Source organism: Heterodontus francisci, chromosome 19 (genome assembly GCF_036365525.1).
Source record: "Heterodontus francisci isolate sHetFra1 chromosome 19, sHetFra1.hap1, whole genome shotgun sequence".
Classification (NCBI taxonomy): Eukaryota; Metazoa; Chordata; class Chondrichthyes; order Heterodontiformes; family Heterodontidae; genus Heterodontus; species Heterodontus francisci.
Genome location: NC_090389.1, coordinates 40,211,909 through 40,234,887, shown reverse-complemented (window position 1 = coordinate 40,234,887; position 22,979 = coordinate 40,211,909). Strand labels below are relative to the sequence as shown.

General features: G+C 41.1%; 1 protein-coding gene across 21 annotated transcripts in view; it reads right to left on the bottom strand.

Moving 5' to 3' along the window:
• Positions 1–22,979, bottom strand: part of LOC137380025 (forkhead box protein P1-like) — a 621,483-nt gene that overhangs the window by 113,377 nt on the left and 485,127 nt on the right. For 17 of the 21 annotated variants that reach the window (XM_068051516.1, XM_068051514.1, XM_068051512.1 and 14 more), the window contains 2 exons: positions 2,576–2,641; positions 1,529–1,685 (listed from right to left, as the gene is read on the bottom strand). In XM_068051516.1, coding sequence (XP_067907617.1) covers positions 1,529–1,685; positions 2,576–2,641 — 223 coding nt within the window. The remainder of the gene's footprint in view (positions 1–1,528; positions 1,686–2,575; positions 2,642–22,979) is intronic. The other 4 variants (XM_068051524.1, XM_068051529.1, XM_068051528.1 and 1 more) reach the window with 1 other exon arrangement.

Sequence of the window (22,979 nt, the reverse complement as noted above, 5' to 3'; positions counted from 1 at the left end):
CTACAAAATTAGAATATTATGTCAGTAATTATTTTTTAATCACCTGTCTTTATCATTAAAATTTGATTTCATTCAAAAACCAATGTGGAAATTTGAAAGCGGAAAGCAAAAAAAAACCTGTGGTTCTAACTATATTTTAATTATAAATCACAATTAAATATTCAAGCACTTCAGATCAGGAAGAATACCAGGTCAGAATCTAATTTATTACTTTCATTTTGGGTGCAAGGATTGGATAATAATCTCAAAGTGATCAGCCAAAATATCTTTACTTTACTAAACTACTGCTAAAGATTTTAATTACGGTAGCATTGGAGAGTGTAGGACTAATAAGGCAATAGACTCCAGAGAGTCTAAGTGGTTAAGAAGTGTGAAATGAGACTGATAGGATTTTTACATGTTCTGGGCAGATAGTTTGCATATCAAAGAATAGTAAATTATAACAGAACAGTAGAACAACCTTCCAAGCATTAGCCTAGCAATAACAACTAGCAAATCAACCAGGAAGGTCACAACAAAGATTGCCCTATTTCTTTGGACTGTCCTTTCATTTCCAAACATAATACCAGAAATATTAATATTTTAGCAAATATGCTGAGCAGAACAGACTGCGTGGTAACAATTACTGCCACAACTTACCACAACACCACTATTTGCATGGTTAAAACAGAAGTCAATAGTCACACTTGCTGATAACATGATACTGTGCAGTGACAGAAAGTAGATTGCCACATGTTCTCTTTAATCAGATTACTATGAAAAGGATCCACTATGATGGATTTTATTCTAGATTTATTTCATTTAGTTTTAAATACATTCACAACAGTTCATTATAAAAATCTGGACACTACTTTGAAAAATCTATGTTGTTGGAAAACGTGATTGATTACTGCTCATAAAACTCAATTTCCCAATCCCAGGTAGTACTGGTTGAAAGACAAACATAGTTGCTCAACCTTTTTTGTCCTTGTACCTCTATACTCAGGTGACCATGTTCAAGCAAGCATAAAGTTGATTTAAGGTTCATAATGACATCAGTTTTGGGCTATTATCGCAGTGATAAAAAATTGCTTTGTATTTCTGCCTGTGCAAACTCTCAGTTGCTTTCCAAAGAATCCCAGTCCCACAGGGAAAAATGTCACTACTATTAGTTTATTGCACCACTAGAACTGTAACTCTGAAGCCACTCGGTAGGTTCTTTGGTCAATGGCTTGCAGATAGACACCCTTAGGCTTTAAATATGCTCCTTAAACACCAAAGGAACAGGCTAGCTGCAACATACAACTATTCAAATCAATCAATGACATGGCTGCTGAATTACCTAAGGGTGTCCCTGATGTGTTGCTGCACAGATTACACTTCATGCATCGTCTCATTCATAGCTTTCATATTATATGCTGGTGTCTCCTGTCACTGCTCAATTGCCCTCTCCTGAACAACTTAACTGCTGTAGCTTTGCAGTTCCCATTTGCACAGACCACCTCAAAGGTCTGTTTTAAAAGGGCCTGTCGATAGGCCTGACACTTACCTTGTGCCAATGTTTGCAGAGAGACAGCTGGCTGTCCGGACTGGACTGTGAGCAAGCCGCAACGCTGCATTGTCATGATGTGCTGTTGTTGAAGCTGCTGCACCTGTAGAAGCTGTTGTTGAAGGGCTAAGTGGTGAGCAGCTACTGGCTGCTGTTGCTAAAATGAAATAAAAAGTTAAAAATTCTGGATTAGAGATACATTACATTAAAGTTTGAATAATTCCATTTTTCAGAACCATTGTACTTGATAGTGTTACGACTGAGGCGGGAGGAGTGCATTGTTTATTCTAGTCCCACTTCTCCACAGGTCACAACAAATATTTAATTTTTTCCCCAGTTACAGATATGGTCAATTATAGACTCTATTTTAATCCCAGAATAAAATACACCAACCAGGTTTCTTTAATAAACAACAAAATTATCAGTGTGTTATAAAACAAGTCTGAACCAGTAATGAAGTAAAGCATAAACACACAGATTGAAATATTAAAGTTCTCTCTTTTAACTTCGCCCCTCACACTCACAATCGGAAAAATAAAGGGATTTGCATTTTAGAGCTCTATTACAAAAAAAATCACTTGGGTTAAATACTTGCTAATTCTTGAAGAAGAAAGAGAAGATATGGAAAGATGTCCTTTGTTTTAGTTTGGTGTTTCAAATGCATATAGACAGCTGTCACTGGGATCTTCCTAGAACAGTTCTTTCCAGGCAATATTGAAGGTCAGTTTGGGTAGGCTTTCCCATAAATGCAGCAACAGAGGTTTCAGATAGGCCTTACAACTGAAATACAGCAACAGGGATTTCAGATCCCACATATTCGACGCACAGGGTTTCTTCAAATACAGGAGGAAAGAGACTGACACACTGGATGTTCAGGGTTTCTTTCCAAGAGAGAGAGAAAGAGATGAGCTGGGTTTTTCTTGGCAGGCAAAAAACAACTGTCTTCTGTAACAATTCAAAGTGACACCAAAAACATTCCAGAAGACCTGTCATTTCTGTAAACATCTTCTCCAAATGAAAACAACAAGCTCCCTGCTGGTATTTTACCTGAAAACAGGTGCCTTCCAGTAAGGGCTTGTTTACAAGCCAAGTCCAGGAAGCTTCTGGTGACCTCTTAAAAAAAACACAAAGTTTAGCATCTCATCAAGCTTCCAGATGAATCAATGTCCATAGTTCAACTCGAAGTCCTTAAAAACATATTTTACAAAAAAAAAGAGGCACTCTCATAACAATAGGAATTAAATTAATTTAGTCTTGCAAACATGGATGGCCTTCCATATAAAGTTGATTTAACTTGATTCTAAGTGAGCTCACTCAGATCTTATGATCACTGCTGTGAGTAAAAGACGTCCTATTGAACAGGTTGATTGAGCTGAAAGTTACAATGACCACCTAAGAATATCATGGCTTCCATCGTAATAACATTCATGAATAATGCTAAATAAATTATCAAAATTTCTTCATTTATTTTCAACCTATTTATGATGCACATATATGACCTTCACTAAACTAGCAACCTTTTATCTACAAGACTGACTGGTCTGCAAGCCAAATTTCCTGTTGGCAATGCCCCTTTAAATAAATGGAAAAGTCAAAGACTTGAATAAGAAAAAGTTAATTTAGTATTGTTAATCAGCCATGACAAAACATGAAATAACTTACTAAATCATTCATAGAAACAGCCTCTGGATTTTAATTACAGACATTTATAATTTAGCAAACAGCATCTGACTTGAATATTGGTATCCCAATATGCCATTCAGTTTCATAAAGCCCTTCTATTGATTGAGCATATAGTACTGTACTCACATTTATTAATTTTACTTTTTGAGTCTATTTCTCAACTGCCCCGTCTTCCACCTCCATTAATTGATTTAGCTATGCAACTGATTTAAAAAAATCAATGTGAACACTGTTTGGTTAATCTATACAATTTTGCTATGCTACTTAAAGACATATGCAACAGGTTTGATGTAGTTACAGTAATATATTGTTACAACCCAGGTGGGAGGAGTGCATTGTTTGTTCCAGTTCCACTTCTCCACAGGTCACAACATATATTTAAATTTTTTCCCACTTACCGATAAGGTCAATTATAGACTCTATTTTTATCCCAGAATAAAACATACCAACCAGGTTTCTTTAATAAACAACAAAATTATCAGTTTATTATCAAACATGTCTTCACCAGTAATGAAGCAAAGCATAAACACACAGATTGAAGTATTAAAGTTCCTTTTTTACCTTAGCCCCTCACACTCACGCATACACACACGCATACACACACACACATACACCGGTTAACCGGAAAAATAAATGGATTTGTGTCTGAGAACACAATTACAAAAAAACAGACAAAAGAAACACGTGGTTTAAATACTTGCTAATTCTTGAAGAAGAGAAGATAAGGAAAGATGTCCGTTGCTTTAGTTTGGCATCCCAAATGCGTATAGATGGCTGTGACTGGGATCTTCCTAGAACCGTTCTTTCCAGGCGATGTTGAAGATCAGTTTGGGTCGGCTTTCCAAGAAATGCAGCAACAGAGGTTTCAGATAGGCCTTAGAGCAGGGTTTCTTTCAATGCAGGAGGAAAGAGACTGACACACTGGATATGCAGGGTTTCTTTCCAAGAGAGAGAAAGAGATAAGCTGGGTTTCCTTGGCAGGCAAAAACCAACTGTCTTCCAAACAGTTCACCCTCCAACCCATTGTCCAATGCGAAACCAAACACTGTAACGAGAATCAAACCTCCTGACCCCTATAAATCTTGATCTGTCACTTCTCTGTAAACACCAAGTTAAAACAACAAGCTCCCTGCTGGTATTTTATCTGAAAACAGGTGCCTTCCAGTAAGGGCTTGTTTACAAGACAAGTCCAGGAACCTTCTGGTGACCTCTTTTAAAAAAACACAAAGTTCAGCATCTCTTCAAGCTTCCAAATGAATCAATGTCCACAATTCAAGTAGAAGTCCTGAAAAACATATTTTACAAAAAAAAATTGAGGCACTCTCATAACAGGAACTGTAAGAAATCAGTATTAGTAGAGAAATGGTGTTGGGGAAATTGATGGGATTAAAGGCTGACAAGTCCCCAAGGCCTGATGGTATGCATCCCAGAGTACTTAAGGAAGTGGCCCTAGAAATGGTGGTCATCTTCCAAGATTCTATAGATTCTGGAACAATTTCTACAGATTAGAGGGTAGCTAATGTAACCCCATTATTTAAAAAGGGAAGTAGTGAGAAAGCAGGGAATTATAGACCAGTCAGCCTGACGTCAGTAGTGGGGAAAATTCTAGAGTCCATTATCAAAGCTTTTATAGCAGAGTACTTAGAGAACAGTGACAGAATCGGGCAGAGTCGGCATGGATTTACGAAAGGGAAATCATGCTTGACAAATCTACTAGAATTCTTAGAGGATGTAACTAGTAGAGTTGATGAGGGGGAGCCAGTGGATGTGGTTTATTTGGACTTTCAGAAGGCTTTCGACAAAGTCCCACATAAGAGTTTAGCATGTAAAATTAAAGCGCATGGGATTGGGGGTAGTGTATTGCGATGGATAGAAAATTGGTTGGCGGACAGGAAACAAAGAGTCGGGATAAATGGGTCGTTTTCCGAATGGCAGGCAGTGACAAGTGGGGTACTGCAGGGATCGGTGCCAGGACCCCAGCTATTCACAATATACATTAATGATTTAGATGAGGGAACTAAATGTAATATCTCCAAATTTGCAGATGACACAAAACTGGGTGGGAGGGTGAGTTGTGAGGAGGATGCAGAGAGGCTTCAGGGTGATTTGGACAAGTTGAGTGAGTGGGCTAATGCATGGCAGATGCAGTATAATGTGGATAAATGTAAGGTTATCCACTTTGGTAGCAAAAACAGGAAGGCAGATTATCTGAACGGCTATAAACTGAGAGAGGGGAATATGCAGCAAGACCTGGGTGTTCTCGTACACCAGTCGCTGAAGGTAAGCATGCAGCTGCAACAGGCGGTAAAAAAGGCAAATGGTATGTTGGCCTTCATAGCGAGAGGATTCGAGTACAGGAGCAGGGATGTCTTGCTGCAATTATACAGGGCCTTGATGAGGCCACACCTGGAATATTGTGTGCAATTTTGGTCTCCTTATCTGAGGAAGGATGTTCTTGCTATAGAGGGAGTTCTGGTTCCTGGGATGGCGGGACTGACGTATGAGGAGAGATTGAGTCAGTTAGGATTATATTTGCTGGAATTCAGAAGAGTGAAGGGGGATCTCATAGAAATCTATAAAATTCTAACAGGACTTGACAGGGTAGATGCAGGAAGGATGTTCCCGATGGTGGGGGAGTCCAGAACCAGGGGTCATAGTCTAAGGATACAGGGTAAACCTTTCAGGACTGAGATGAGGAGAAATTTCTTCACCCAGAGAGTGGTGAGCCTGTGGAATTCGCTACCACAGAAAGCAGTTGAGGCCAAAACATTGTATGTTTTCAAGAAGAAGTTAGATATAGCTCTTGGGTCTAAGGGGATCAAAGGGTATGGGGCAAAAGAAGGAACAGGATATTGAGCTGGATGATCAGCCATGATCATAATGAATGGTGGAGCAGGCTTGAAGGGCCGAATGGCCTACTCGTGCTCCTATTTTCTACGTTTCTAATATAAATATACATGCAAAGTGAATGTAATACAGTAGTGTTTATGTTTTGTTGAATCTATTTCTGCATTTACTCATTTTATTAAAATTTTATAATACTGCAATATGAATTTAAGTTGGAATGTTATGTGGCACTGTAAAAATTATACAAAAATCCTGTCCAAAGTCAATAGCAAATGTGAGAAGTCAATTGATTGAAGGCTAAATATTACAAATTACAGAACATAAATAATTCTTTCCTTATATTAAAGTCTAAATGAAAAATAGATCAAACATCTTTGTAACTTGCATTTTAAGAAGTGTTTACTTCTGTATGTACATTTAATAATTGTGCTTCATCCCTGGTATTGTCACAATCAATCAGAGGATAAGCTCTTTTATATAGGTAAGTATTGTAATGCTCGATTCATCATTTCACATTTGCAATTTTTCTAACAGTTTTCTTCATATTTTGTTTATATATTCTTTATCTCTTCAGTATGACCCCTCATGTTTTATGAACAGTAAATTTGTGCCAATCAGATGCAAATGTGACACAGAAGGTGACATATGTGCAAGTGTGGGGGGAGGACTAAAATATTAACTTATGTCTGATATCAATAAGGTCGACGTCACACAAAGGATGATCAATATTTACAATGAACTACTGAGTAAAGTACTGATTCAAGAGCCTTGGAATCATTTATAAAATGACTGCATGTTGTAGTCAAGAGATTATAGGATCGTTCTGGACAGATCAGCTAAGATTAACCAAATGGCTATCCTCATTCAAATTTATCTAATGACCATCTGCATGTATTTTTAAGAGCTCAAAGTACTACTGGGCTAATATTGTATCTTAGATGTGTACTTTGATTTAATTATAATACATAATGGTACGTTTTACATGTATTTACATCTAAACTTAATCAGTGTTTTACAGCAAGTAATGGCTTCCAACTTAAAAATAAAAACCAAGAATTGATAGATTGCCATCAAAATCAAATATTTTCATTCTCCTCTACATGAGTTAATTTTCAAGCTCAGCACTCTAATTGGAAGGCATTTTGCAGTTTTGTGCCTTATATAAATCATGAAGTAGTAAGCTTCCTTTAAATATTCTGGATTAGAGCACCTACTGAAAGCTGCTCTCTCATCTATCCAGTGGTTGGTGTAGGGAAGAGGACAGATATTCATAACTCCAGGAGACATTATTGAAATTACTCGATTCTGTAGTAAATAACATCGTTGTTTTAAACCATGGTTTACTTGGATCAAAGCAGTGTTTCTTCAATAAGTGAAAAAAGCTTCTCACTGCCATGTAGAGGTAGCAATAAGTGAAGATAAGATTGCTCAGCTATTGTAGACCATGAGAGGTAGGCACATCAAGGCAATACTGCTTGATATGTAAATGTACATCTATTACATGGCCTACTCTTGCTCCTAATTCGTATGTTCATATTAATTGGTAACAATAGAGTTGACTATTCATTCTGCAATCACCGTTTAGTTGTGCATGGTATGGTACCATCTCCATACAAAACTATTTATATCCAGGTAAAAGCAACATGTATTTCAGATTGATAGAAAGGGAGGAAAGAATGAGAGACTGTAACCTCTTGAGATAAATGGAATTTAGGAGGCAGCACTGATGTAACAATGGAGACTTACCTGATGTTCCAAATTCTAGAGATAAAGAGGGATTAGAGGTACATCTTGATTGTGTGAAAGTGTAAAATGGGTGATAGCCTGGTCAGCAAATCCATTTACGTCTCTCCCGAAATAGAAACAAAAATTGGATTCACTATTACCCATTTTACAATATCACACAGAGCCAAGATCTATCCAATTTACATTAAACCTCAATGACTCATTTAGCTGACATCAATACCACTTTTAAAACAGGAAATTCAAAATTAGAAGGAGCTAACAGCTTAAAAGAATATCTAGGTTTGAGAAAAATATCTCTTGGGCCAGTTTTGATCACCTGAGGGAGTCAGAGAAGAATTTCCAGAGTACATTTTCCCTTCTTGGCCCTGGGTTTTTCTCTCTTTTTTTGCCTCTCCCAGGACATGACATGACTGTGGTTGGGGCAGGGAGTCGCGTGGAAAGAGGGAGAAAATAAGTGATCAGTCATGCTGCTCTAGCCTACTTCAGTTTGGAACAGGCTTGATAGACCAACTGATCTTTTGCTGCTTGTTAATTTTGCATCTTCATAACTACCTTTAGCTGCCATTGTAGCTATATTCCAAGTCTCTTTAATAAGCTGGCAATGTCCATTTCCAACCAACACCATTTTCAGATAATCTTGTAATAAGGCTTAGAAAATTGAAATGACTGCTGCATACACCTTTATCGAACTGAACTAAGCAAGTACTTTAGAATCATACAGATTCTAGCACTGAATGAGTACCATAATTTTTCACAATAAGTGGGGGGGGGGGGGGGGGGGGTGCGGGGAGGTGTTTCTTCCATTTAGTGTAATCAATAAACCAAATTAAAGGGACCCTTTATGGGCAAAATAATCTTGTTCACCTCACTCCAATGAAAGCCTTGGGGTTCTGTTATATTCAACAGCTACACTATTACGTGGAGCTGGATGGATCTGGGTACCAAACTTTTTTCCATTCCTCAAACTTTGTGGAGGTACTTCATTTCTGGAAAAAAACTAGTAGTCTACCTGTAGCAAAAACAAGGCTAAGATCTATGTCCATCACTTCAGAGCAATGAGGATTGCTAACACTCACTTGTCTAGAAAATCAGTTGAATAAAAGGAATTGGGAAATATATACATACACACATACAAAACAGATCTCTTGAAAAACAGACTGACAGCTCTGGGATCCAGGGACTGGAACAGAAGCATTTTTTATTTATGTCAGTCACTCACGTGTAGGTGATCTGGTAGCGCATTTTACTTTTGTGTATTTGAAAGTATATTCTCCTGTGTATATAGATGTCATATCGGTGTAGTGTTGCTGCATTATGGAAGGATTTTGCACCCCTTTGGTTACTGATACATCCCACATCTTCTATGTTGTTTACTCACACCTGCATGAAGTGACGTGCAGCTTCCTGAAAGTATTGGAGTAGTAGTCAATTAGCTTTTACCACAAAGTGATCATCAGTTTGGCTGTATAAGAAGCATGAGGGTGAAAACGAACCTCATTGTGCCCATTTTGCAGGTTGAAAACATAATATCCTGCAGTGCAGCAACAGCAGAAGGGCTCAACAGCACATAATATGCAGTCGGCTGGAAGTGGCACAGCTACTCTCGCCTTTTTTTGCCATGGGGTAACAACTCTAGTAGTCAGTTGATTTTCTATGCATGATTCCATTAAGGAAACAACTGAAGCCCTGTAGTACCACCGATCCAAATATACTTCAACAGTGACCAACAGCAGCAGAAGCAAACAAATCCTGCCTCCGCTAAATTAGTTTTTTATGGATGAGAATAAAGAGTGGATCAAGTCATGGAAGAACAGGAGAATGACGGTGCACAGCAACTAGCAGGGAAACAGTTACAGGAGGGTCTCTTCATCCATTTTTTCTACTGGGATCTGCAATTGGGTACTATTACCAACCATTTGGCATATTTGTTTTGTAGTGAACTGCAATGGGGAATTACGGGCTGATTCTGTGGTCATGTGTGCCAGGAGAGCAGGTACACCTGCTATAAAGGGACCAGATCCGTCGGCAATTTATTGCTGGCCTGCAGTTCCATGATTTTCTACTTTTAGTGAAATATAGGACTGAATGTTGTGAAAGCGGTGAGGCTCCCATTGCAAGGCTGAAAAGGCGGGGGGCGGGGGGGATCCCTGCATCGGCCTTTTTGGTCCCCCCAATACGATCCTCCATTGTTCCGGAGGTGACGTTTCCAGCGCTGGAACCCTGTCCCTTTAAAGATAGGGATCTCGCTTCCAAGAGCTGCCAGCCAATCACAGGACCAGCAGCTCAGCAATACCACTGGGAGCGGTGGCCACTGCCAGTATTGCAGAGGCCTTGTTCCCAGAACCAGCGCTGGAACCCTGGGCCTCAGGTAGGTGAGGCGCGGTCGCTGGGATGTCTGGGGGATTGGGGAGGTGGTCATAAAGCTCGGTGGGGGGAGATGGCGGGGCTCCTGGGAGCTGCACTGGTTCCCGGCCAGGGCCCAGCATGGGCCACAGATTGCCCACAGAGGAGGGACCTTCCCCCCACCCCCCTCAAAGCTCACAGGGAGGGCACCTTGTTGTTTTACAAGGCACCCTCCCTGCATGGTGGAGGCATCCCCCGCTGCTCATTAGATCCCAGCAGCGGCAGAAAAAATGCCCTTAAGTGGCCGTTAATAGGCCACTTAAGGGCCTCAATTAGCTGAGTGGGAAGGCCGTCATTGGCCTAACCTGCCCTGGCAAGATCGCTTGGTGATGGGGTGCAACGGGCCCTCTGCCACCCATTGCGATTCTATGGGCCCCCATGCCTCCAACCTCGTCTTAGGGGGTCCATAAAATCCAGCCCATAGTCCTTGTGCTCATTTTCTCCACAAGCCTCATTAAGTTTGCAGATGTAAAACAAAAATATTTATATAAACATCCAGCACAATTCAATGGCATTTAAGCCATGTTTGCTCCTTTTGTTTTGTGTGCTCATTTGGAGTGGGAGTAAGAAAAGCTGCATATGCAGAGGAGCTCTTATATAGCCAAGGAAGATTCAATATTTATGCTGCATTTTCACTGCATTTTTTGTTAGGTTATTATAATTAAGTTTTGAAAAAGATTTTGATGATTATTTTTGTTCACTCCTTAAGGTAAATTTGATTTCAATGCACTTCCAATACAGTATTTTATGCTTGAAATGATACAAGATAAAAGGTAAATTTTTATTGCCAACACAAAAAAGACTGAAGACACATTCAAATTTTAACATGAATTAGAAGTTTCCCAACAAAACAACAGTAACCCAATATGTGATGAGCTGAGACATTTAAACATGCTTATATAAAACGGACGTATTATTGTTATTTAATTAATTTTATTGGACTCTGCATTGGCAGTCAAGTATCTTATATGCTTTGCTGCTGCACTTGCCCCTTGTGTGCTGTGGACCTCTCTACTGGTTCCACATGAGTACTGCCTCTAAATGTTCCTCTAGCTGAAGGATCCACTGGTGGATATCTTTATTTGTAATTAGACCAGATGTTTCAGTAAAGATTCCAAGGACGTGCAGCAACGGCTGTATGCACTGAAATCTGCTACCGGCAATGTCAGTGGCACCTGCAGCGTTTATCTCTGTTACAAGAGAGGGACATTTCCTTTGAATGCTACTCTTGCTGCTGTGGATGTTTTGGACTTCACATTTCAAGTTTTACCTTGCTTGTAGAACACTTACAGATAACCATGAGGGCGAGATTCGAAAGACTTCAAGGTGCCCAGAGTACTATGCTACATCAGATGGCATCTCCTCATAAGAGACATTGGCCTGTCTAAGTACAGAACTTGAAATCCTTTCTCCCATACAGCATTCTCCGCTGAACCCATTTCACAAACTGTGTTTGGTATGTTCTAATGTAGGGCTGCTGTTTGCACAGTGCTGGACAAGGTATTGTAGTCATCATGACAAGCATTCTTCCCAAGATGCATACCAATTCTACTGAAATTCTTAGTTTGCATAAATAGCTCTTGGAGTGACACAGCATGATTGGAATGCAAGACTCACCAGGCTGGATTTTCTTCTGCTATCCTGCCCAAAATTGGACCACCGCCAGTGACCTTCCCTGCTGTTGTGCATAAATGATGGCGGAGCGCGCGGCTTCCCTGCCAATTTTGTTCCTGTTCCTTGTCCAAGATTATGCAATACACACCTTTATATTCCTCGGTTCCACCGGGAGCCTTGCATAGGAAATGACCCTGATCCCTCAAAATGGGCTGGGTTGCTCTGGTCTCAGACTGGTGGGCAGAATTTTCACACCAATGCAATAACCCACATTCTAGCTAACTTATTTTGGGAGCCACTCTCTGATTCACAGAATATGCTGAGCTCCAATCTTTCACATGAAGCAAATGTTGAATCTTATAGTGTTGATTGTAGGCAATTAAGATGATGTCAAGGTGTTCATAACTGTTATTTCAGTCATTATTGAGTTCCAATCTTCCTTGGTCTGGCTGCGATATACACAGCAGCATTACACTGTGGGGGGAATTTTATGCTTTCCCCCGCGTTGGGATTACAGGTGGGGAGAGCATATAATTAGGCAGGATAAAAGCAAAATACTGAGGATGCTGGAAGTCTGAAATAAAAAGAAGAAATGCTGGAACCACTCAGCAGGTCTGGCAGCATCTGTGGAAAGAGAAGCAGAGTTAACGTTTCGGGTCACTGACCCTTCTTTTCAGTTTCGAAGAAGGGTCACTGACCCAAAACGTTAACTCTGCTTCTCTTTCCACAGATGCTGCCAGACCTGCTGAGTGGTTGCAGCATTTCTTCTTTTAATTAGGCAGGATGGTGGCCGGGGGGGTGGTGGGGCGGAGGGGGGAGGCCCTGCCACCTTCCCACCTCTACCCAAATTAAGACTGGACAGTTGTTTGACAGATAGTGGTATTACCTAAATATTGCCAGGAATTATTAAGATTTGCACATGACATTCCTCGTGCAGGACATATGGGGAGTTGGAAGACCAAATCATGAATAAGTCAACATTATTACTGGCCAGGCCTTACAAAGGACGTGAAGCAGTTTTGTAGGACATGCCATACATGCCATAAACCTGGCGCCACTAATTCCCATACCAGTTATTGGGGAACCATTTAGTAGGGTATTGGTAGACTGTGTAGGACCCTTGCCAAAAACAAAAGCAGGACATCAATATATACTTAGTATAATGGATATGGCTACTTGATTTCCAGAGGCCATTCCTTTGAGGACAATTACTGTTAAAGTAGCAGTAGAGAAGTTAACCCAATTCTTTACGACATATGGATTACACTTGAAGTTCAATTGGATCAAGGTTCTAATTTCATGTCGAAGATAGTTCAAGAAGTCATGGGTAATTTGGGTATCAAACAATTAAACTCTTCAGCACATCACCCATAGACACAGGGAGCTTTACAGAGGTACCATCAAACTCTCAAAACAATGATTAGAGCATACTGTCATGAATATCCGTATGATTGGGACAAAGGACTGGACTTTCTTTTATTTGCCACTAGAGATTCACCGAATGAGTCTCCAGGTTTTAATCCTTTTGAATTGGTTTACAGGCATGAAATAAGAGGTCCTCTAAAACTCATCAAAGACAGGTCCTTAGAACAAAAGAATGAATCTTCGATACTAGACTATGTATCTGTGTTCTGGGAAAGGCTCAGAAAGCTTGCAGTGTGGCTTAGGAACACCTTAAAGCCCAAGCCAATATGAAAAAATGGGCAGACAAGAACGCAAAGACCCGAAATTTTCAACCTGGGGACGAAGTATTTGTATTATTACCTTTACAAGGTGAACCATTAAAAGCACAATTCAGTGGTCTGTATAAAGTGATCAAATGAGTGGTTAAGGTCAATTACTTGATTGACACCCCGATTGCCGAAAAAGAATCGGTTGCATCATATCAATGTGTTAAAGCAATATTATTGCAGGGAGGAGGATAAGCCAGTTTAGGTATGTCAGATAATGGGGATTGTTGAGAAGGAAAAGAATAGTGAGGATGAGGCAGAACGAGGCCTAGACAATTCTCAGATTGAACCTCCAACTATCAGGTTAGCGAATATAGAATGGCTAGGAAAATTGGGCAACATGCTTTTATACTTAGTTGCAGAACAACTAGAAGACCTAACAAGGCTTCTCACAGCATTTAGAAGAGTCTGTAGGGATAAGCCAGGATGTACAACTTTAGCCACACATGATGTGGATATGGGGGAATCTGTTCCTTTAAAACAGCATCCTTAAGTTCAGACAAATAGGCCCAAGTAAAAGCAGAAATTCAATACATGCTGGAAAACAACTTAATTGTCAAAGCAGTCGGAGTTCACCAATAGTTTTAGTGCCTAAACCTGATGGGTCAACTCGACTTTGCATAGACTACGGAAAAGTCAATGCAGTAACGAAGGCAGACTCCTACCTAATTCCTCGCTTGGAAGACTGTATTGATAACAGCGGCAGTGCCATGTTTCTTACCAAGATAGATTGTTAAAGGGATACTGGCAAGTTCCTTTGACACCCCAAGCTAAGGAAGAATCAGTTTTTGTCAAACTGGATGGGGGTTTCCAGTGTCAAGTGATACCACACAGGTTAATGAATACTCCAAAACCTTTTCAGAGACCAGTGAACCCAGACTGGCCAGTGTTCCCAACTGTGCAGTTCACCTTGCTGAAGTACTGGTCTAAAGAGACACTTGGAAGGAACAAATGAAACAACTGGGAGACTATGTTTGGAAGGTTGCAATTGGCTGATAGGAACAACCATTGTGGAAAAATTTATAAACCAAAATGCCAGAATATTCAGAGGGAGTTTATTGTTACAGCCTTATCATTTGAAGATTGTACACATTTTTGGGGAAAAAAACAATGTTATCGCCGATGCTTTGTCATAAGTTTAACCTGTTTGAGTTACATGAGTAACAATTGTACAGGGCAAAATTGTATTAACTACCAGCAGAGTGAATGAGGGCATGAATGCGAAAATATATTTAAAAGGCTGCGTTTGCTGACAATGCAACCACTAGGTAGTGCTACAGTGGCACATGCGCAAATGCAGCCTGTGCCACTAAAACGTCACAGTCTGCGACATCACGCAGCTGCCAGGACTAAAGATGGCGCTGCTCAAATAATCACATGAATGCAACCTAAACACATGGCAGCAAACAATGGCCGGAGGGAGAGAGCGAGCGGGCCAGGGAGGCAGGCGGCCGGCTGGGAAGGCAGGTGAGCGGGCCAGGGAGGGTGGCGAGAGGGCCGGGGAATGGGGCAAGTGGGTCGGGGAGGGAGGAAGCAGGTCAGGGAGGGAGGGAGCGGGTTGGCGGAGGAGAGGGAGGGAGGGAGCGGGCCGCGGCGGGAGGAAGTAGGCGGGGGGGAGGGGAAGCAAGTCAGCCGGGGGGGTGGGGGGGAGGAGGGGAGTGCACCCGCCATCACCAATGTCTTCGGCTGCGCTCGCCCCACTCCCGCTCTCTGCCTGTGTTACGCTATGACGTCATCGGCGCATGCACCAACCAGCCCTGGCAATGTGGAACGCAGTGCATGCGCTGAGAGTAGGAGCCAATCTGCGCGTATCCGCAGATTGACGCAGTCTGATGACGTCAGCTGCCAGCTGTATTGTCAATAATCACTTTGTTTTTAAAATGTTTTTTCTTCAATTTCTGTTTTACGTTGTAATGAAACGCATTCAAGAATGGTGTTCAACTTTGTCAAGGGCGGAGGTGTCACAAGAGTTTTTTTTTTAAAACTAAGAGGTCTTTAAGTCTGAGAAAAAGGACTTTCTGAGAACATTGAATGCTGACTGGTGTTTGACATGTGCAGGCTGTAAAACCTGTATACAAGCAATAGGAAGATTTATGACTGTCTTGTGACTTGGTTGTTGGAAAGTTTCAGTTTCAGCTTTGCAATGTGAAACAGACCAGGGAGCTGGGAGCAGCTGGCAGTGAACTGTAGCTGTGATTTGCTGATAGACCAGACTCCCTCGGTTACATTTGAGGTGTGTTTTTCACCTGCCTGAAGAGAAAAGACCCAGGAAAAGAGGAGTTGCTACGCACTGTGGAGGAACAGTGCTTTGGAGAAAGGAAGTCTTGTGTTTCAGGTGTGGCAGATTGCTGTTGCCTCCAGTTGCAAGAATCCCTGCCTCAAGAGTGAGTCCTGTTGCCTTTTGTGTTTTTGGGAGATTCTGAAATCTCAAAAAAGTTTCTACTGTTGGACTGCTGCTTTAAAATTTAAGTAGACCTGTTGCTACAACCTTTTCCTGAAAGATCTATGTGATGCCTGCTGCAGACGAATTGCCTTGAATGCCTACCCATCACAGAATGTTCATTAATTTCACCTGGAGAGACTTTGAATGGCATCCAACTATTCGACTCTGGGACACCTCACCGATCTGGAAATATCTGACCAGACTGTGACAACTAATTATTTTATTATTCCTAAGAAACCATTGCAACTTAAAACCACCTTTTAAAAACTGGTTAACTGTTGGTTTTGAATGTATGTGCGTGTGCCTGACGGTTAGGAAGAATTAGAAGTTATAAAATCTTTTCAGACATATCTTGGTTTATTAATAAATAGTTAATTTTGTTGTTGTTTAAAGAAACCTGGTTTGGTGTGCTATATTCTGGGGGATAAATAAAGTGTTTATTTGGCTAATTTAACTGGCATCCACTTGGCAATGTGGAAAATAGCCCAGGTATGTCCTGTACACAAAAAGCAGGACAAGTCCAACCCAGCCAATTACCGCCCCATCAGTCTACTCTCAATCATCAGTAAGGAAGGTGTCATCGACAGTGCTATCAAGCGGCACTTGCTTAGCAATAACCTGCTCAGTGATGCTCAGTTTAGGTTCCGCCAGGGCCACTCAGCTCCTGACCTCATTACAGCCTTGGTTCAAACATGGATAAAAGAGCTGAACTCAAGCGGTGAGGTGAGAATGACTGCCCTTGACATCAAGGCAGCATCTGACCGAGTATGGCATCAAGGAGCCCTAGCAAAACTAAAGTCAATGGGAATCAGGGGGAAAACTCTCCGCTGGTTGGAGTCATACCTAACGCAAAGGAAGATGGTTGTGGTTGTTGGAGGTCAATCATCTGAGCTCCAGGACATCACTGCAGGAGTTCTCAGGGTAGTGTCCTAGGCCCAACCATCTTCAACTGCTTCATCAATGACCTTCCTTCAATCATTAGGTCAGAAGTGGGGATGTTTTCTGATGATTGCGCAATGTTCAGCACCATTCGCAACTCCTCAGATACTGAAGCAGTCCTTGTAGAAATGCAGCAAGACCTGGACAATATCCAGGCTTGGGCTGATAAGTGGCATGTGACATTTGAGCCACACAAGTGCCAGGCTTTGACCACCTCCAACAAGAGAGAATCTAACCATCTCCCCTTGACATTCAATGGCATTACCATCGCTGAATCCCCCACTATCAACATCTTAGGGGGTTACCATTGACCAGAAATTGAACTGGAGTGGCCATATAAATACCGTGGCTACAAGAGCAGGTCAGGGGCTAGGAATCCTGCGGCGAGTAACTTACCTCCTGACTCACCAAAGCCTGTCCACCATCTACAAGGCACAAGTCAGGAGTGTGATGGAATACTCTCCACTTGCCTGGATGGATGCAGCTCCAACAACACTCAAGAAGCTCGACACCATCCAGGACAAAGCAGCCCACTTGATTGGCACCCCATCTGCAAACATTCACTCTGTCCACCGATGCACAGTGGCAGCAGTGTGTACCATATACAAGATGCACTGCAGCAATGCACCAAGGCTCCTTAGACAGCACCTTCCAAACCTGTGACCTCTACCAACTAGAAGGACAAGGGCAGCAAATGCATGGGAACACCACCACCTGCAAGTTCCTCTCCAAGTCACACACCATCCTGACTTGGAACTATATCAGCGTTCCTTCACTGTCGCTGTGTCAAAATCCTGGAACTCCCTTTCTAACAGCACTGTGGGTGTACATACCTCACATGGACTGCAGCAGTTCAAGAAGGCAGCTCATCAACACCTTCTCAAGGACAATTAGGGATGGGAAATAAATGCTTGCCTAGCTAGCGACGCCCACATCCCATGAATGAATATTTAAAAAAATTTCCGGTAGGTGAGAAACGTTACTAATATGCTGTGACCTGTGGAGTACTGGGACTGAATTAACAGTGCATTACTCCCGAATTGGTCGTAACACCGGCCTGTACATCACAAATTAGTCAGAGATTCACATCTATCTGACAAGAAGCCCTTATTGCAAATTATAAAGGCGATATTTAGTATGCAAAGGAAGTAATGTTTTCCGGAGACCATGAAAGTCAGAAAGCTGCAGAAATTATGTCAGGGCACTTTGCATTTGGACTAGAGAAAATACTTTTAATATATTTCTAAAAACAAATAATAAAAGGGTAGTCAAAGGAATGGTGGAAGCAAATAGGAGCTAAAAAAAGAAATCTTCTTGTGGAGGCAGGGCCGAGGTATGAAATCTGGATTTTTTTAACATATATTTCTTTGGGGGTGTGGGAGTCGCTGGCTAGGCCAGCATTTATTGCCCAACCCTAACAGCCCTTGAGAAGGTGGTGGTGAGCTGCCTTCTTGGGGTGTAGATACACCAACAGTGCTGTTAGGAAGCGAGTTCCAGGATTTTGACCCAGCGACAGTGAAGGAACGGCGATATACTCCAAATCAGGATGGTGTGTGACTTTGAGGGGAACTTGCAGGTGGTGGTGTTCCCGTGCAGCTGCTGCCCTTGTCCTTCTAGGTGGTAAAGGTCGCAGGTTTGGAAGGTGCTGTCAAAGAAGCTTTGGTAAGTTGCTGTAGTGCATCTTGTATATGGTACACATTGCTGCCATTGTGCATCGGTGGTGGTGGAGGGAGTGAATGTTGAAGGTGGTGGATGGGTTGTCAATCAAGTGGGATGCTTTGTTCTGGATGGTGTCGAACCTCCTGAGTGTTGTTGGAGCTGCACTCATCCAGGCAAGTGGAGAATATTCCATCACACTCCTGACTTGTGCCTTGCAGATGGTGGACAGGCATTGGGGAGACAGGAGGTGAGTTACTTGCTGCAGAATTCCCAGCCTCTGACCTGCTCTTGTAGCCATAGCATTTATGTGGCTGGTCCAGCTCAGTTTCTGGTCATTGATGACCACCAGGCTGCTGATGGTGGGGGATTCAGCGATCGTAATGCCATTGACCGTCAAGGGGAGATGGCTAGATTCTCTCTTGTTTGAGATGGTCATTGAGCCGGCACAGACACAATGGGCCAAGTGGCCTCTTTCTGTGCCTTAATCTTTCTATGATTCTACGATTGTCTGGCACTTGTGTGGCGCGAATGTTACTTGCCACTTATCAGCCCAAGCCTGGATATTGTCCAGGTCTTGCTGCATATGGACATGGGCTGTTTCAGCATCTAAAGAGTCGTGAATGGTGCTGAACATTGTGCAATCATCAGCGAACATCCCCACTTCTGACCTTATGATGGAGGGAAGGTCACTGATGAAGCAGCTGAAGATGGTTGGACCTAGGACACTACCCTGAGGAACTCCTGCAGTGATGTCCTGGGACCTCCAACAACCACAACCATCTTCCTTTGTGGTAGGTATGACTCCAACCAGCGGAGAGTTTTCCCCCTGATTCCAGTTTTGTTAGGGCTCCTTGATGCTATACTCTGTCAAATGCTGCTTTAATGTCAAGGGCAGTCACTCTCACCTCACCTCTGGAGTTCAGCTCTTTTGTCCATGTTTGGACCAAAGCTGTAATGAGGTCAGGAGCTGAGTGGCTTGGCAGAACCCAAACTGAGCATCACTGAGCAGGTTATTGCTAAGCAAGTGCCGCCTGATAGCACTGTCGATGACAGTTTGATGATGATCGGGATAATTGGACAGTTCGGACAAACGGCCATCGCAGCCAAATAGTCTCCTTCTGTGCTGCATCATCTATTGGTTCCATATTAGATAAAACAAACCGACCAGTATATTGGACCAACCTGGAACAAACAGCAGAAATGAACTAAATGGGTGTGGCACTGAGTGGACAAATCAAGGAAGTTGCATGTATTGTACTATCACGATAGTTCCAAAGCAAATTCTTAAGTGACAAGCATACTCCTTCTCTTGCTTGCTAGATTAACCTTGAGTTTTATTTATTATGTGAAAGAAACATAAAAGTTATGGAAATTTACAGTAGCTAAAAGCAATTTCAAATTTGCTACTCAAAATCTTAAAAAATAAAATGGACTATATCCTAGCATCAAAAGGGCTTTAAATGTACTTCTGATCTAAACAATGAAAATAACGTTGAAGCATTTCAAGGGTAAATACTCAAAATAGTCAGTACTCAAATGTAACCACCTCGATAAAGAAATTGTGCAGCTATTAAAAATCTTAATAACTATGCATTAAGTGCTATAAAGGAATGATTCAAACATTCAACATAATAAGAAATTCGTGACAAAACAGCAAGATTGTAAAGCAATTTAACGGGAAACAAATTAGATAAGAACTATTAGTTACATCAAGATTACATCAAGATTAGCGAAAATAACGCCCACAAAACAACATTGCCCCCACATGTAGAAAAACGTGTGCCCAACAGTGACGATTGTGGGAACTATGTATGATCAAAAACTAAATATAGACACATGCAAATGCAATTGTAAACTGATGAACTATTAGTAGAACATTTGCTGAAGCTTTCATTTATTTGACCAAATACTACAAATAATATTCTGGGTATTGAGTCAAAGCAAGAAAAAAAAGCAGACATAGCTGTATTAGTCAACACTCCCTTCTTCCTACTCCCAATAGCAAGAAATTAAAGCTGCTGATTAAGATATTATCTCCCTTGAAATTGGTGACAGTTTCGAAGAGACATGATAATCTTCCATAGATTAAAGTTAAAAAAAAACTCGAATCAAATTTTGGAAATTAGTCACTTGGACAGTTCTTAATTTGCTTAGTTTCAAAATAAACTCAGTTATCTGATGAGATTTTTTAAAAACAGAGATTTCTGAAGAGGGTACAAGATGTCAATTCAGATTACCTCCCTCCCCAAGTAAGGTAACTACAAACATTTATTGAACTTCAATATCATAGTTGACAATTACTCTTCTACTCAACTTTATTTTTTGTGGAAAATCTGTTTATGGTTTGGTGTTTTCCATGACCTTGCCTTTTTAATTACAATGTATATTAAATTACATTTTTATGAAAGAAAAAGCAACAAGTCATTTCATAACTTAAATGGGAAAGGTAGCAAGTTTATGTTTATGGATACAAGCACATGCTTTCCACAATTTTCTTGAGAAAGGAACCCAGGTAAAATCCAGTGAACTATACTTAAAAGATATTAACCTGGCATACGTAACATAATGGGAGAGAACCTTTAGCTTAATGGTGGCATTCCCAACTCCAAGTCGGAAAGTAAAAAGTTTAAGCACTGCCCCAAGAGCCTTGATGAGTGAAAGGATTTGTTCTAGGATATGGTCTTTAAATATTGGGTTGACAGCAGAGTACTTGCCTCCAGATGGAGTGACCATTAGCTCAGTGGTATTATTCCTGCTTTGGTTCGGGCCTCATTCCAGACAGCCTCAGTGAGTGGAGACCGTAACAACAACTCTGGATTGATGTCCAGTGGATGCACTTGCCCCCCAACCCCCACCCCACCATTCTGCGAATCATCCATCCTAAAAGGTAGGTGAGGTTCTTCAGCCTTGGTCCTTAGGATGACATAAGGTTATTAGTGAGAAAGGATCTGGCCTCAGAAGATCATGAAGTAGAACAGTATGGGTGGAAATAAGGAATAGCAAGAATCAGAAAACACTAGTGGGGCTAGTTTATAGGCCCCCTAACAGCAGTTATACCGTTGGACAGAGCATTAAACAAGAAATTACTGGAGCTTATAACAAAGCCAATGTAATCATTGTGGGGGACTTTAATCTTCATATAGACCAGGACAGTGAAATTGGCAGGAGTGATCTAGAAGATGAGTTTGTAGAATGTTTTCAGGACAGTTTCTTGGAGCAATATGTTGTGGGGCCAACGGGGGATAAAGCTAGCTAGATCGAGCATTGTGTAATGAAGCAAGGCTAATAAGCAATATCATAGTAAAATATCCACTGGGAAACAGTGATCATAATACCACTGAATTCAATGTTAAGTTTGAAAGTGACATGCTCCAATCACGAACAAGAATCTTAAACTTAAACAAAGCCAATTACGTAGGCATGAGGGGAGAAGGCAAATTGGGCAAATAGAATTAAAGGTATGGCAGTAATTGAAAAGTGGGAAATATTTAAAGAAACAATTCAAAGTATTCAACAAAAATACATTCCTTTAAAAAACAAAAACTCAGCCAGAAAGACCCATCCGTGGCTCACTCAGGAAGTTAAGGATAGTATTGGATTAAAAGAAAAGGCTTACAATGTTGCAAAAAAGAGTAGCAAGTATTGGGAGTGTTTTAGAAACCAGCAAAGGGCCACCAAAAAGTTTATAAAAAAGGAAAACAATTGAATGAGAGTAAACTGGTCAGTAACATAAAAGCAGATTGTAAGAGCTTTTATAGGTATATCAAAAGGAAGAAAGCAGCTGAAGTAAACGTTGGTCCCTTAGAAACAGAGACAGGAGAAATTATCGTGGGGAATGAGGAAATGGCAGAGCATTGAACAAATATCTTATGTCTGTCTTCATAGTAGAAGACACAAGTTCCATACCAGACAGTAACCGAGGGGCTAAAAAGAATGAGGAAATTAAGGAAATTCATATCAGCAGATAAAAAGTAGTGGAGAAACTTAAGGGACTAAAATCTGACAAATCTCCAGGATCTGATAGCCTACCCCCTAGGGTTCTAAAAGAAATAGCAGCAGATATACTGGATGTGCTAGCTATGGTTTTCCAAAATTCCTTAGATTCAGGAATGGTCCCATCAGATTGGAAGTTGGCAAATGTCACACTGCTTTTCAAGGAAGGAGGGAGAGAGAAAAGAGGGAACTACATGCCAGTTAGCCTAACATCAGTCGTTGGGCAAATGCTGCAATCTATTATTAAGTCTTAACAATGCACTTAGAAAAACACAGAATGATTAGAACAAGTCAATATGATTTTACTAAAGGGAAATCCTGTTTGACAAATTTATTAGAGTTTTTTGAGGATGTAACTAGTTGCGTACATAATGGGGAACCTAAAGATGTAGTA